This window comes from Adiantum capillus-veneris, chromosome 2 (assembly GCF_014529385.1).
Source record: "Adiantum capillus-veneris isolate H3 chromosome 2, ASM1452938v2, whole genome shotgun sequence".
Classification (NCBI taxonomy): domain Eukaryota; kingdom Viridiplantae; phylum Streptophyta; class Polypodiopsida; order Polypodiales; family Pteridaceae; genus Adiantum; species Adiantum capillus-veneris.
In genome coordinates, this window is record NC_140932.1 from 4700963 (window position 1) to 4717902 (window position 16940).

General features: G+C 39.6%; 2 protein-coding genes across 2 annotated transcripts; both read left to right on the plus strand.

The window, feature by feature from the left end:
* Positions 1-12852: 12852 nt before the first annotated feature.
* Positions 12853-14119, plus strand: LOC147462305 (uncharacterized). The gene is made up of 6 exons (XM_086483317.1): positions 12853-12901; positions 12989-13259; positions 13347-13677; positions 13752-13809; positions 13900-14019; positions 14109-14119. The coding sequence occupies exons 1-6, from the start codon at positions 12853-12855 to the stop codon at positions 14117-14119; spliced, it is 840 nt and encodes a 279-aa protein (XP_086339443.1).
* Positions 14114-15064, plus strand: LOC147462306 (uncharacterized). Its single transcript, XM_086525903.1, has 2 exons — positions 14114-14672; positions 14760-15064. Exons 1-2 carry the CDS (start codon positions 14153-14155, stop codon positions 14990-14992), a joined length of 753 nt encoding a protein of 250 aa, XP_086382029.1. The 5' UTR covers positions 14114-14152; the 3' UTR covers positions 14993-15064.
* Positions 15065-16940: the final 1876 nt, after the last annotated feature.

The window sequence follows — 16940 nt, forward strand, 5'->3', positions numbered from 1 at the left end:
GCCTTAAGGCCATAGGGTATCAACACAGCTATCCTACAATCTTATGTATATAGAGAGATTACATAAAGTCTCCAAACGGGCACATGAGTATTTGGGATATTCTAGAAGGAAACATAAGTTATCCAAGAGAATTTGGGATACGCTAAGGCCTTAGGGCCATACGGTGGTGACATAGAATCTCCACAGGGGCACTTAAATCACCCCATGGATACAAATCACCTAGCTCTTATGGACACATCTTATAAAACATCACATGACACCCTATAACCTTTAGACCATAGGTTGGTTATTCTAGGTCACCTAAAGACTCTTTAAGTGTTTCAAGAACATTTTTTGTTGGCCTTATATCTTGTGTCCATATCTAGGTGTCTATTGAGAATGAAATAAGCTAGAAAAAACTAAAAAGTATTTAGTCCTCAAAATTCCAAAATGAGAGTTTGAACAATTGATGTATGATCATTTTTTGTTGGGTGTAAGTCCTTCTATTGTGAATTGATGGTGTAAGCGTTTGAAATAATCATCTTTGTATTGCAACTAACTAGATTAAACATATTCGCTTTGAAATAATTATCTTTGTATTGAAACTAACTAGATTAAACATATATTCAATATTTTTTGTAAATGCCAATTGATTGCTTAGATAGTAAACATCGAGTATAAATGGTTATTGAAGAATTTGTCCTTTGGATTATGTGAAGATTTATTTCTTAGATTGTAACAAGATTTTATTCAAAGATATAAAGTGCGAGTATTTTGTTCCAAACTATGATTTTGTTTCTCTTCTAGATGATGCAGAGAATTGGAATTTATATCTTGAATTTTTTTCAATAGAGGGAAGCTAGGACTAGTAGAATTTTTTAGCTTGTCATGTAGCAATCGGAACATTGTATCAAGGTTTATTGCAAAGAAATGATTGTATAATGTATAACCATTGTTTAAGTTTGTGAATTAGAAGTAGAAGGCAATGCAAGTTCCAAAACATGTGCAATGCCATAAGGAGAATCCAACACAAATACTTTTGCCCCTCAGGATTTGTAAATCAAAGTGCATGGTGAGCCGGACCTTCCATCCACCAACAGATCAATGCATTTGTGAATTACAGTACTTGCAAATTTGATTTAAATGTTTGAATGTTATGATGATATTTGAAGGCAAAGACCCCTTCAACTGTGTGGCAAAGCAACAAATGTATGATGTATGATAATGATTCAATTTTGTATATCGTGTTGCATATTTATCGCAGTATTAACTTACACATTTTGCTAGCATAGAGGACACCCTATGGCCCTAGGACCATAGAATGCCATCATATCCCATGTACAATTTCTCTTTTACCATAGAGGACATCTTATGGATCTAGGGTCATAAGACGCCAACATAGTGCATAAATGGCTTCTTATAAGTATACACGTAAACATAGTGCATAGAGGGAATTTTACTAGCATAAAGACCGCCCTATGGCCTTGGGACCATAGGGTGCCAACATAGAGCATAGAGGGCTTTTTATTAGAACCTTGTTGCCCTTGGGACACCATAGTGCCATAAAGTGGTTTTTGTATATATAGTAGAGAATTCTCACACACATGATACCTTGGTCACTATCTAGCCCTTGGACCATATGATAGTAGCATAGAGAACACCCTATAGCCCTAGAATTTCCTTCTATCCCTAGCGCCATACACTGCCAACATATAGTATACATGGTTTCTTCATAGAGCAAACCTTTTAGCCCTACACTATAGAGTGTAAACCTAGACCTATAATGTATCATACTAGCATAGAAGGCACCCTATGACCCTGAGGCCAAAGACTACCAATTTAGGGCATAAAGGGTCTTTTCCTAAGTTGAAGGGCACCTTGTGGGCCTAAGCAGCACCCTATGGCCCCAGGGCCATAGGGTGTCAACATAGTCAAATGGGGTGTAAACTTAGAGCATAGAGGGTTTCTTACTATCATGGAGGACACCCTATGTCCTTGGTGCCATAGGGTGCAAACATATAGCATGGAGGGTTTCTTGCTAGCATAGAGAGCACCCTATGGCCTTGGGGCCATATGATTCCAACAAAGAGCATAAACGGTTTTTTGATAGCATAGAGGATAGCTTATTTCCCTGGGGCCATATGATACAAAAATAAAAGAGTCTTAAGAAGGGAACCTAGGCCACTAAATCACCATGGGGCCATAAGGTGGTCTTTATGGGGAATGCTCCTAAAGGATTCCTTGGCTATCCTATGGCCTTTGGCTACCAACATAGAGTTTAGATGGTTTCTTACTAACATAGAGCTCACCTTGTGGCCTACGGTCTTTAGATTCTAATATAGAGTTCCAATGGTTTCATACTAGGCGTAAGGGGCACCCTATGGCCTTGGGGCCATAGAGTGTCAATGTAGAGCGTAGAGGTTTCCTTTCTAACATAGAGGGCACCATGTGGTCTAGGAGCCATTTGATACACCCTATGGCCCGAGGGTTGTAGGTTGCCAATGTAGACAAGGTTTCTTAGTAGCATTATAAAGGGTACCTTGTGGCCCTCAAGTCTCCATAGGGTGCCAACATAGAGCGTAAAAGGTTTTTCTTACTAGCATAGAGGACATCCTATGGCCTTGGGGCCATTGGGTTTCAATATTGAGCATAGAGGATTTCATACTAGCATAGAGGCTACCTTGTGGCCCTAGGTCCATAGGGTGCAAACATAGAGAATAGAGGATTTCTTACTATCATACAGGGTACCTTGTGCCCCTAAGTCCATAGGGTGCAAACATAGAGCATAGAGGATTTGTTACTAGCACAGAGGGCACCCTATGGCCCAAAGGCCATAGAGTGACAACATGTAGCATAAAGGGTTTCTTACTAGCATAAGAGGCAGATCTTGTGGCCCTTGGGTCATAGGGTGCCAACATAAAGCATATATGGTTTCTTACTAGTGCTCATAGAGGGCATCTTGTGGCCCTATGACAACCCATGGCCTTAGAGCCGTAGGGTGACACATAAATAAAGTACCATATGGCTTTGAATCCATATATCTATTTATATGTTGAGACCTCCCAACAATCCTAACCCTATGGCCTTGAGGCCATAATGAGACATATTTTGGATTATCTTAAAGTCATAGAGATATCTACAAAGAGAACAGTATGGCCTGAAGGCCATAAGAAACTTAGTCAAGGAAATCATTCAATGCAAGAAGATCATGGAAATAGAAAATGAGACTTCTGCTCTAGAGCTTAAAGGCATAAATGTTTCTCCAAGTATACTTCTAGGGCCACCATCATGGACAAAGAACTAATGTAGCTAGATAAAGATTAGGAATCTCTAGACAATAAGGAGCATAAAAATAAATCCATTGTAGATGTGTTGTCAGTTAGTAAACTTGCTATTTGCGATTAGTTTTTCTAAGCGTGTGACAAAAAAGAGTTATCAAAATGTAGATACTTTGGAATCTAAAATTAGGTGTTCTTTAAACTTGCAGTCCTTCAACAAGATATTGCGGTTGCCAAAGTTTTACTCGAGATTGTTGGTATAGAGGATACTAATGCCATTGACCCTACTGAGAAAGATTCTATCAATCTCCATGTCAACGAAAGAGTTTCTGACGAAGATGACAAGAATCTACAAGTCCTTGAAGGTTAACTGCTACAACGATTGGAGATAAATTTAAAGAGTAATCCAATGGAAGAAGACAGTGAAAGTTCTAGAACATGTGCAAGGGAAGAAGAAGAATCTAATGAAAATATTCTAGTAGCCCAAGAGTTGGGAATTGGATTGCATGACACCACAATGGAAGTAGAAGGTTTGTTTTTTTCTTTTTTTTTTTCCTGAAAAGCTCTTTCAATTTCAGAGTATTAACTTACACATTTTGCTAGCATAGAGGACACCCTATGGCCCTAGGACCATAGCATGCCATCATATCCCATGTACAATTTCGCTTTTACCATAGAGGACATCTTATGGATCTAAGGTCATAAGACGCCAACATAGTGCATAAATGGCTTCTTATAGGTATACACGTAAACATAGTGAATAGAGGGAATTTTACTAGCATAAAGATCGCCCTATGGCCTTGGGGCCATAGGGTGCCAACATAGAGCATAGAGAGCTTTTTATTAGCACCTTGTTACCCTTAGGACACACATGATACCTTGGTCACTATCTGGCCCTTGGACCATATGATAGTAGCATAGAGGACACCCTATAGCCCTAGGGTTTCCTTCTATCCCTAGGGCCATACACTGCCAACATATAGTATACATGGTTTCTTCATAGAGAAAACCTTTTAGCCCTACGCAATAGAGTGGAAACCTAGACCATATAATGTATCCTACTAGCATAGAGGGCACCCTATGACCCTGAGGCCAAAGAGTACCAATTTAGGGCATAAAGGGTCTTTTCCTAGGTTGAAGGGCACCTTTTGGCGCTAGGGAGAACCCTATGGCCCCAGGGCCATAGGGTGTCAACATAGTCAAATGGGGTGTAAACTTAGGGCATAGAGGGTTTCTTACTATCATGGAGGACACCCTGTGTCCTTGGTGCCATAGGGTGCAAACATATAGCATGGAGGGTTTCTTGATAGTATAGAGAGCACCCTATGGACTTGGGGCCATATGATTCCAACAAAGAGCATAAACGGTTTTTTGATAGCATAGAGGATAGCTTATTTCCCTGGGGCCATATGATACAAAAATAAAAGAGTCTTAAGAAGGGCACCTAGGCCACTAAATCACCATGGGGCCATAAGGTGGTCTTTGTGGGGAATGCTCCTAATGGGTTCCTTGGCTATCCTATGGCCTTTGGCTACCAACATAGAGTTTAGATGGTTTCTTACTAACATAGAGCTCACCTTGTGGCCTACGGTCTTTAGATGCTAATATAGAGTTTCAATGGTTTCATACTAGGCGTAAAGGGCACCCTATGGCCTTGGGGCCATAGAGTGACAATGTAGAGCGCAGAGGTTTCCTTTCTAGCATAGAGGGCACCATGTGGCCTAGGAGCCATTTGATGCACCCTATGGCCCGAGGGCCATAGGTTGCCAATGTAGACCGTAGAGGTTTTCTTTCTAGCATAGAGGGAACCTTGTGGCCTAGGGGCTATTTGGTGCTCCCCTAGAGCCTACAAGGTTTCTTAGTAGCATTATAAAGGGTACCTTGTGGCCCTCAAGTCTCCATAGGGTGCCAACATAGAGAGTAGAGGGTTTTTCTTACTAGCATAGAGGACATCCTATGGCCTTGGGGCCATAGGGTTTCAATAATGAGCATAGAGGATTTCTTACTAGCATAGAGGCTACCTTGTGGCCCTAGGTCCATAGGGTGCAAACATAGAGAATAGAGGATTTCTTACTATCATAGAGGGTACCTTGTGGCCCTAGGTCCATAGGGTGAAAACATAGAGCATAGAGGATCATTTGTTACTAGCACATAGGGCACCCTATGGCCCAAACGCCATAGAGTGATAACATGTAGCATAAAGGGTTTCTTACTAGCATACGAGGCAGACCTTGTGGCCCTCGGGTCATAGGGTGCCAACATAAAGCATATATGGTTTCTTACTAGTGCTCATAGAGGGAATCTTGTGGCCCTATGACAACCCATGGCCTTAGGGCCATAGGGTGACACATAAATAAAGTACCATATGGCTTTGAATCCATATATCTATTTATATGTTGAGACCTCCCAACAATCCTAACCCTATGGCCTTGAGGCCATAAAGAGACATATTTTGGATTATCTTAAAGTCATAGAGATATCTACAAAGAGAACAGTATGGCCTGAAGACCATAAGAAACTTAGTCAAGTAAATCATCCAATGCAAGAAGATCATGGCAATAGAAAATGAGACTTCTGCTCTAGAACTTAAAGGCATAAATGTTTCTCCAAGTATACTTCTAGGCGCCACCATCATGGACAAAGAACTAATGTAGCTAGATAAAGATTAGAAATCTCTAGACAATAAGGAACATAAAAATAAATTCATTGTAGATGTGTTGTCAGTTAGTAAATTTTCTATTTGCAATTAGTTTTTTCTAAGAGTGTGACAAAAAAGAGTTATTAAAATGTAGATACTTTGGAATCTAAAATTAGGTGTTCTTTAAACTTGCAGTCCTTCAACAAGATATTGCGGCTGACAAAGTTTTACTCAAGATTGTTGGTATAGAGGATGCTAATGCCATTGACCCTACTGAGAAAGATTCTATCAATCTCCATGTCAACCAAATAGTTTCTGACGAAGATGACAAGAATCTACAAGTCTTTGAAGGGCGACTGCTACAACGGTTGGAGATAAATTTAAAGAGTAATCCAATGGAAGAAGACAGTGAAAGTTCCAGAACATGTGCAAGGGAAGAAGAAGAATCCAATGAAAATATTCTAGTAGCCCAAGAGTTGGGAATTGGATTGCATGACATCACAATGGAAGTAGAAGGCAATGGAAGTTCTAGAACATGTGCAACGCCAGAAGGAGAATCCAACACAAATATTTTAGCACCTCAGGATTTGGAAATTGAAGTGCATGGTGAGTCAGACCCTTCATCCACCAACAAACCAATGCTGACTATAATAGTGAGCTTTGTGTGGATTGTTCCTGAGGAGATGCTGGCAAAGTCCAAGAAAATGAAGAGCTTAAATTTTGGACATGAGCATATTGTTCTTCGTCCAGGATGCATTGAGTTTTTAAAGGCTCTATTTAGCAATTTCAATGTAGGGATATGGTTAGCTGCTAATGACATGCATGTTATGGACATCATCAAGATTTTAGAAAAAGAAGCGAAAGAAAAATTTCCATTCTTTATGATCTGGGGGCAAAGCCAATGTCAACCATGCGTAGAATCAAGGATCACTTGCTTAGATAATCTAGGAGTAGAAGCACTTTTCAAACCGTTGGCTATTGCATCATCAAAATTTGGGCTTGATGCAAGAAGATTGCTTCTTGTAGATGATGAACCATTAAAGGGATGTGTGAATCCTGCAGTGAATTGTATTTTTCCACCATCATTTAATGTTGATGATGAGGAGGATAATATCCTCCATGGGGAGCTGCTACCATATATCAAAGCTCTCAATCATGTTAATGACATTCGCACAGTTACAGGGTCTCATTTATATGGACAAACACCCATTGCTCAAGGTCATGAGCTTTATAACCGTATACACAAGGTTGTTGCAGAGTGGGAGGAGAGAAATCTAATTTTTCTAGGAAAAACCTACTCCACGGGAATGCTACCAGAAGTTTCTCGTCCTCTTCACGATGAGAAAGTTACAACATCTAGCACTAGTGGAATGTCCACTCGAAGTCAAGACAAGAAACTTTCAGCACGTGATCGAGAAAAAGTAAGGGTCTTAAAGAATATCAAATCATTATCAGCCTTGAAAGGTACAGAAGCAATCATGCTTGCCCAAAAATTGGGATACAAGGAGCCTGTGATCAAAGTACATGAAGCCAGGAATTATGTAAAGCATCTAAAAATTCAGTATGATCTCAAATAGCCCTATATCAAGAAATGATGGAGCAATGTTTTGTAACATTTTGTCATTTACAAATTTCTTTATGTACTCAGAGACTTTGTTAAAGTGCTTAGGGTTTCAAGATATATGAAGATGTAAATGATGAATAGTTTTTTAAATTGTCTTTCAATACTATAAGTAACTTCTGAGTTTCATGTGCCAAATGCTCGTTTTTTAAAAAGCTTTTATGTTGTTTGATTTGAAATTTGAGTTCATTGTGCCATCAAGGACAATATACATGCTCATAAGGTCAAATCTTGCTCTATAACCTTGGGGGAATTTCACTTTATGGTCTTAACACCCTATGAATCTAAGGCCATAGGGTCATAGTTTGGCATGTGTTCTTGCATAGGACTTACTAAGTGTAACCACAAATTAGCACCCTATGTCCCTAAGGTCTTCAACACACTTAAGATCTCTATATTAACTTTTTTTTAAAATCATTTCAGAGCTTCTAAGAAAAAATGTTTTGCTATTAGATTATCACAAAATAGAGGAGCTCCCTTTCATATTACATCAAATATCACATTCAAACCAAGAGCAATGGTTTCATTATCTACCAACATCTTTCAAACAGGACAAAAGAACGCTTATCTTGGATTTAGAGGGTGTGCTTCTTGCAACATTTGAACTTCAATCAAGGCCAACTTGGACCAAGTACATGTGCATTGTAGAAGATAACAATGAGGTGTATGCGGTGCGTCCAGATGCAGAGTATTTCTTAAGATTTTGCTTTGAGTTCTTTGAGGTTTGGATTTGGAGCTGTCATCATTTACAAAAAGCTCAACACATAATCAAGACCTGTTTTCCTACACAAAGTCACAAATTCAAGATGATTATGGATAACCGGTGCTGCCAAAATTCAACTTTCATGATCGGTTACAAAACAGCCTATCACAAAAATCTTTCGACCATATGGAAGCTATTTGATTATTTAGATGGGGGCAACACTATAATATTTGATGATAGTCCATATCGAGTGATGTGGAATATGCAAGGAACTTATATGATTTTTCCAAAGTTTTGGAACCAACCTACTCAATTGCTTCAAAGTTTTTTAAAAGATGAAATTGTTCCATGGTTATGTGGATGGTTGTATGCTAAAGATAAGAGAGTATATACCATAAGAAATTTTGTAATGTTCCATCCTGATCCTGAGACTCACTATGTAATGCAATGTTATATGTCTCATAGGACTCAAAATCTCAAGAGAAGGAGGCCATTTTAAGTGTACTAGTTAAGTATTCTAAATACCATCTACCAAGTATTTGACAATGTGTACTTTTCAAAATTTAAACTTGATGGAATGTTGTGGGATATCTTGAAACATCTTTAAACTGTTTTTTTAATGAAGTGCATCCTATTGTCAGGAGACTTCTCTCATTCAAGTTCTTTGGTTTCATTGTTTGATGCTTCTATGGTATTGTTAACTTTTTCTTCTTATTAATTGTCTTTATTAAGTGATCCAAACAATCAGAATGTTCTTGACATTTGGTAGTGTTACAAAACGGTGTTTTTTGAACACCCTCAATCTTGGAGATATCATACTCTTTCTAGTTAGTACTTTATTGTACATGCGATAAAGACCATCATTTTTATGAAACTGTCAAGTTGGTGGTAATCTTTATGTTTATACTTTATACTATTTTGACATAATCAATGTATAAAATTCGTATTATTCACATCAAATGGTGTTTTTAAACACCTCCTTTTTTTGAAACACCATCTCTAAAACCTTTGAGTGAAGTTTTAAAGCATGTACTTGATGTACAAAATCTTCATCTTAACATTGATTCTTTGGCACAAACTTATATTAGGAGTTTTTATATTGTAGTTTTATGTTAAGAAATAATTTGAAAGTTAGAATTATGATAGTTTATCTAAGTAAGAGCCTCATCTAACTTTGTATAGTTAAATAAAATACCAAATGGACTTATAGGTGCAATAGATGACATCTTATGGTCTTAGGGCCATAGGATACTCTATAGTATTGTTTAGATTTTTTAATTGTTTGTGAACATAGATCATAGAGGGTTTTTCTCACTACCATAGAGGATATCCTATGGCTTTGGGGCCACATGGTCTCAATATTGAGCGTAGAGGATTTCTTACTAGCATAGAGGGTACCTTGTGGCCCTACATCCATAGGGTGCAAACACAGAGTATAGAGGAGTTCTTACTAGCACAGAGGGCACCCTATGGTCTAAGGCCATATGGTGACAACATATAGAATAAAGGGTTTCTAACTAGCATACGAGGCACACCTTGTGCGCCTTGGGACATAGAGTGCCAACATAGAGCATAGAAGGGTTTCTTATTGGCATAAACAACATCTTGTGGCCCTAAGACAACCTACAGTCTTAGGGACATAGGGTGGCACATAAATAAAGTCCCATATGGCTTTGAAGGACTGGATCTCTTTATACGTTGGGACCAGCTAACAATCCTAACCCTATGGCCTTGAGGTCATAAAGAGACATATTAAAGTCATAGACATGTCTACAAACAGCACCATATGGCCTTAAGGCCATAGGTGCAATAGATGGCATCTCATGGTCTTATAGCCATAGGATACTATATAGTATTGTTTTGACTTTTTAAGTGTGAAATATTAGTTGAATGTTGTTTAAGGTATCGTGTATTTAAAACTTGATAGCATGCTACAAAACCATGACCAAGTATTTTGTTATACATGGATTAAGGTCACCAAATTATGACAAGAGTGTTTAATAGTATTTGCCTTTACATATTATCTTTTTTAATTGCTGTAATCAATCTATATGCTGCTTTAAAATCATATCAATATATTGGTTTTTTTGACACCTCATTTTTTGAGAAGCTACTTCTAGAAGCATTTGTTGAATTTTGAAAAGCACTGATGTCATACAAATCCTCTTTCCAAAAACTATATTGGAGGTTTATTCTTAAATTTTATAGTAGAGAAATTAAAATAGACTCATACAATCATGATAATTTATCTAAATTAAAGGCAACTAGAGCTTAAAAATCATTAAATAACACAATCCTAGCATACACATTTAGAATTTGGGAAACGGGATTTTCCCAAATTATCTAAAATGGTGTTTTAAGCTAGAATCATGGGGTGCTATGCTCCCCAGATTCAAGTAAAAATTAAGGTTCCTTTTCAGAGAGACCTACAATACATTAGGAACTTCAAAGATGTAGATTCCGTGTTTTTTTCTACAATACATTAAGAACTTCAAAGATGTAGAGAGACTGTTTATCTATATCTATTCGAAATCTATATTTAAATTACTTTCTCATTTTGGCAGACCTCCATAAGAAATGTCTCCCACAAAAGCAAAGAAAGCTGCTCCCTTGGCAAGGGGTAAAAGAATCGTGGGAAGTCTAGTTGAAATCCTGAAAAATGGAGAAGCTATTCGTAGAGGGAAGATTACAAAGGTATCAAATTTGGACATTCTGCATGGCTCAAGAATGCCTAGAGGATGTTATGGTGTATCTGTGGTTCAAGTTTATGCTGGAAAGGATGCACCTTTGCGTCATCTCAATCCAATGGACGAGGACACCAAAACTTTGCGCTGTGCTGTGAATACCATCGTTGCCTGGCCCAAAGATGAATTGGTGAGAGCCTGAGTTTTGGCTAGTTTAAACTCTCTAGTATATTTTTCATTTTGCTAAGGTCCTCTCTTATTTTAGAAAATTCTCAATGACATTGGACAAGAGGTCGAATCGACAAAGACTTCGATGGATAGGTCATCCCAATTACATCTAGGCACAAAGAGTGAGATGACAGTTTCGGGTACTAGAGTTGAATCTGTTAGTACATATGATCGAAAGCGGAAGAGTAAGAAAGAAAATCTTGCTAAAGAGCACATCCGACATGAATCAATAACATGCACATTTGAGAGAGAAGAATCTGAAGAGGAGCTTCATGATGAAGAGATTGAAGCATACATTGAAGAGGGAGCTAATGCTGGGGGAGAATTTCCCATGAATAAGGACGTTACCCTTCATCAAGACATGCTTTCAAAGCATCTCACAAAATTAAAAGTAAGTTGTCCTTCATAACTCTAAATGGATCACCACCTTTTCAATTTATCTTGGCACTTATCTTGAAATGACCTTGAGCGGGATGAGCGGAACAGTTGTTGCCTTGGGTGCCGCTTTGTCGTCTCTTGAAATTGGAGAAGGCAAGGCAGGTTAGTTGGGATCCCAAGAGACTACAGCCTCTCAAAGAGGCGTTTTGGACAGAGGGATACTTTGAGCCAAAGGGTTCATTTATTTGTTCTATTGATGCTCCTGGTCATCCGACAGTACTAGTAACCAGCGAGATTATAGAGCAGTGGGATGAGTTGTGGCACCTTGCCAATGAAGATTTTGAGCGTGAAATTTTTGATACATGTTGGAGTGATTTGAGTGGTAAGATGTTCTATACTTGGAATGGGAATCATCGCCTCGCAGCTTGGATGGGAGTTTTGCAAACATGTAAGTTTCTCTTGTATTTGCAATTATCAAATCCGATTGTCAATCAATACATTGTTTCAAAGATACTTACGTGCAGCTCCGGCTTATCAAAATGACGCTTCAATGCATCCTAGATTTCGAGTAGAGCTTGTGAAGGTGGATGATAAAAATGAGACAGATATGTTGAGCACTGTGATGCGCATCAATAGGCAAGTGTAACCACCATTGATCATTTCTAAGTTTCTTCTAAGATGCATAATTTTATTGACATGTATTTTGTGGTGATTTGTAGGTTGAATGATTCCGGATATGTCACCACTTATTACACTGACATGTTGTGGATGGTGTGTGCAATGGGCTTAGCTTCAAAAGACACCTTGGTTAACAAGATACATTTCACAGTCTACAAATGGATGCAATCAGATATTGAAAAGAAAGTTGGAAAGAAAGCGTGGTATAACGTTCCAGTGGCAGTGATGTCACAATTGCTTAATCCGGTAAGTATACGTTATTATGTAGTCTTCATTCACTCAACGTGTGCATCTCAAAGGTTTGAGTGCATTGTAGGACAAGTACGCTATAGCCTTGAAACAACTACAAGCTGAAAAGGACACTATGCTACCTTCAGAGTTTCAACAACGCTACAAGAAAGCTTTTTTTGAGGCAGATGGTCCGAGCAGGAGGAGGACAAAGCAGGCACTCGCTATTGTTGATCCCAATCTAGGCGATGAATGGTGGAGGTAAGAAAGTGTATTGTGGATCACTACTCTAAGTCTAGTGCTGATTTGATTATATGTTCGAAACCCTGCAGACTATTGAATGGACTAACCGACCCAAGTGGATTACTGAGGATAGATTGTACGTTCTGGCATGTGCTGATCTTCCTCCTGAGAAGAAAACTTACATTCTTCGAGCAATGGCCTCTTCTGATCCTATAAAGGTCAAAAGTTTGGATATTCCACAGACAGTTATTATCGTTCCTTTTTTTTGCAGAATAAAAAATGACATGTTTCACTCAATGTAATTGACATTATTCTCTATGTCCTTTATTGCAGCTGACCATGTCTCGTTCCGTGATTGGATGCGTGTGGAGGTTCTATGGAACACCATAGAGCACGAAGCTCGTTTTCTATACAACAACATGAGAAATATCACATCCAAGCTTGGTCCAGGAGAGATGCTTGATTCCTTTCTAGAAGAAGCAAAGTTGACTCACAGAACTGAGGCGTTCCAATACGAGCTTGGAAAATTTAAATCTTCGGGAAGAGGTAGCCCTGACCTTAAGAAAGCAGTCACAGACGCCTGTCAAAGATGTCTTTGCAGGTTGGAATATTGCTCTTGGCACTTCTGTCATTGGGAGAGCTCAACGTGGAAAGAAGCAAATTGGTCTAACATCTTCTGATTTTGTAGGTGGTTGATCAGGCGTAACTTCAACATTAGAAGCTCTCAGACTCTATCTGACGTCTTGGATATATCAAAGAAAGATACTATTTTCAACCCAGCGCAGTTGGCACGTAACTTCAACAAAACAGTTTATTACTCGTGTCCATGGTTTCTTGAGTATAAAGAGGGCAAAATTCCTGCCAGCGAAGAACTGCAGCATAACAATGCTGTCAAGGAGAGGGAGGAACGTGCACAGAGGGCTGTCCGGGTGGAGACGCCGGCAACACCTACAAAAACCACTACAACAACAAAAACAGCCCCTTCATCTGATAAAGTCGGCCAAGTATCGTATTCTAGAGTATGTTTTGATCTTGGAACGTTGCAAACACATCATTTTGAAACTGGGACTTCGCTAAGAGTTTTTTGTTGCAGACCGGGACTCCAAAAGACATAGGAAAGAAACCGTCCTCAAGCGAATTAAAGAAAAGAAGTGAGTTGCAAATGTATGACAAAATCTGTAATTGAAAAGAATCTGAGAATCTTGTATTTACGAGAACCGTTTTAATGATCTTTAATATAGAGCATGATGCGGTTGGGCCAAATGAAAAAGAGCTTAAAGAATTCTCCCAGTCCTTGGAGCAATTGTTAGATCATCATGAGGGAGATCAGCAGATGGTGGCGAGTGATGATCTAGGTTTTTGTAAGACCTTTTTGAGAGTCTTAATGCTATCATCTTTTGAGTTGTATTTTGTTGACCAACTACTTTGTTTTGTTGGTTGTGTTCTTCAGTGTTCGACTAGAAGAATGTGTCTATCTCCTTCTTGGATACAAGCATGGAAGAAAATGAGATTGTTGGCTCCATGTTGGCATGCATCGAAGGCCAAGTGAAAAAGGACGACCGTGTGTATGTCCGAGATGGGGTTTGGGTGGCTGTCTCAGTGTCCGCTTCATTCATGTTCTTGCCTCCAAATTGCCTCGTGCACGGTATCCCGTCTTCATCTACACAGGAATGGAATGACATGGATGTTTGTCAATTCGGCAAAGTTGCACGTCTGAGTTTTTTGACAGCAGATGACAATGGCATATTTGTTGTTGTTTGCATACCTATCCAACATCGAATGGTACATGATGTTGCAATAGCCGCAGGCTGGGAGCCAGCATACACTACAGTCACAGTTTGCAAGACACCAGTATGCAAGGATGTTAATATGATTGTAAGATCACTTCTTCTTACCGTTTTCAAGAAAAACCAAGCCCCAATTGCTGAAGTGCTGAAACCCGATGAGGACACATGGCTGGATACAATCCAAGAGAGCGAATGGACCATGCAAGAAGATGGAACACCATTGAGAGGTACGTCCTTTTCTGTAATTGCTTTTACTGTGTAGCTTTGTTGCTTTCTCGTCTTGTCTTCTATTCTCACAAGTCCTCTCGTCACAGGAGGAATGGAACGTGGGCATTGCTATCTGTATCAAATGTTGAACATGTATACCAAGAAGGGAGATGTGGTAGTGCAATATGGAGGAGACACAGGTGTTCTTGCATTGCTTGGTAGCCATATGGGACGATACTTCACAATCATGGAGAGTAGTAAAACATTTTTGGATGAGCTTCCAAAAATTATGAAAGCACAGGCAGTGCGGTTAAGCAAAAGAAAAGCATTAGAACAATGACTATGGGATATGGACAAACACTAGTTGTCTACAATTATATTTGAGATGTACAATTTGAAAAGTTGTAATAACCTATCTAGTGGTTCACGACGGATTCATACTGTCGATTACATTCTATTTCTTGTTCATTTGTGACATTGTAATGCCTTTAAATGTGAATATGTGTTTGCCATTGCAAATATTGGAAGTTTTGTATGTAAAATGTTTTCTTCCTTCTTCGTATCATGATATTGTAATGTGAAACAATGTGATAATGTGTTGAACAAAGACAGAAAAACGTAGTGGATTCTAGAGACACTGTATAGTCCTCTATTTGGCGTGAGAATGGAGTTGAGGAGACATGTTTAGTATCAAGGTGTTCGGGAGCTCAATGAGGTTGCGTTTTAGAGGGAGCTCAGTGAGGTTGCGTCGTCATTAGCAACATACATCTCTAATCTTGATGCACTAGGGTTGCCTTGGCTACAAGATTCGGCGGCGACGAAAAAATGCAGCGGATTTTAGAGAAAACGGGCATTCCTCTCAGAGCCAAGCGAGGAGGGGTTTTCTTGGGGAACGAAAAACATGGATTGCATTTTTTCAAGGTGATAATAAGGCATGGTTAGTGTCAAAGTGGTCGAACGCTCAAAACACTGAGTTGTTGGTCAAAGAGGGACAGATGGAGTGCGTTTCAAAGGGAGTTGAGTGAGGCTGCGATGGCCTATATACGGAGAGCCAGCCTTGGCAAGTGGGTTTAGATCACGTATACCCACAGTACACACCACTCATCTAGTTGAATTTGGGTCGCCTTGATGAGAAGATTCAACGACGATAAAAAAACGCAACAGACAGATGGTGTGCATTTCAGATAGAGTTGAGTGCGTTTCAGAGAGAGTTGAGTGAGGTTGCATCAGCCTATACGAAGAGCCGGTCTTGAGTAAGTAGCAAACAACAATGATCTAGCTATGTTTGGGTCACCTTAGCTAAAACAATTAACGACGACGAGAAATCGCAGCAGATTTCACAGAACATACGAAGTACTCCCATAGTGGAGCCAGGAGTGATTCCCTTGGCAAAGGAAGCACATGGATTGCATGTTCCCAGAGTATTCAGGGGGCATATTTAGTGTCAAGGTGTTCGGACCTTCGGAACACTCAAATGTTGGTCAAAGAGGGACAGATGGAGTGTGTTTCAGAGAGAGTTGAGTGAGGTTGCGTCGGCCTATACGAAGAGCCGGTCACGAGTGAGTAGCACACAACAATGATCTAGCTGCGTTTGGGTCACCTTAGCTACAAGATTGGACGGCGATGAGAAAAGGCAGCAGATTTCAGAGGAAATGTGAATTCCTTTCATAGTCAAGCCATGAGCGATTCCCTTGGCAAACGAAGCACATGGTTTCCATGTTTCCAGAGTATTGAGGATGCATGTTTAGTGTCAATGTGGTCGGACGCTCGGAACACTCAGATGTTGGTCAAAGAGGGATAGATGGAGTGCGTTTCAGAGGGAGATGAGTGAGGCTACGTCGGCCTATATAGAGAGCCGGTCTTGGCGAGTAGCAAACAATAATGATCTAGCTACGTTTGGGTCACCTTAGCTAAAACATTTGACGACGACGAGCAATCGCAGCAGATCTCAGAGGAAATGAGAATTCCTCTCATAGTGGAGCCAGGAGTGATTCCCTAGGCAAACGAAGCACATGGATTGCATGTTTCCAGAGTATTCAGGGGGCATATTTAGTGTCAAGGTGGTCGGACCTTCGGAACACTCAAATGTTGGTCAATGAGGGACAGATGGAGTGTGTTTCAGAGAGAGTTGAGTGAGGCTGCGTCGACCTATACGGAGAGCCGGTCACGAGTGAGTAGCACACAACAATGATCTAGCTGCGTTTGGGTCACCTTAGCTACAAGATTGGACGGCGATGAGAAAAGGCAGCAGATTTCAGAGGAAATGCGAATTCCTTTCATAGTCGAGC

Excerpts from the sequence above, each read along its gene's own strand:
- LOC147462305 (XM_086483317.1), top strand. The coding sequence starts at position 12,853 with ATGGCCTCTTCTGATCCTATAAAGGTCAAAAGTTTGGATATTCCACAG. Across the intron at positions 12,902-12,988 it reads AAGTTTGGATATTCCACAGA|CAGCTGACCATGTCTCGTTC; the intron begins CAGTTATTATCG and ends TGTCCTTTATTG. Across the intron at positions 13,260-13,346 it reads TGTCAAAGATGTCTTTGCAG|GTGGTTGATCAGGCGTAACT; the intron begins GTTGGAATATTG and ends CTGATTTTGTAG.
- LOC147462306 (XM_086525903.1), top strand. The coding sequence starts at position 14,153 with ATGGAAGAAAATGAGATTGTTGGCTCCATGTTGGCATGCATCGAAGGC. Across the intron at positions 14,673-14,759 it reads AGATGGAACACCATTGAGAG|GAGGAATGGAACGTGGGCAT; the intron begins GTACGTCCTTTT and ends CTCTCGTCACAG.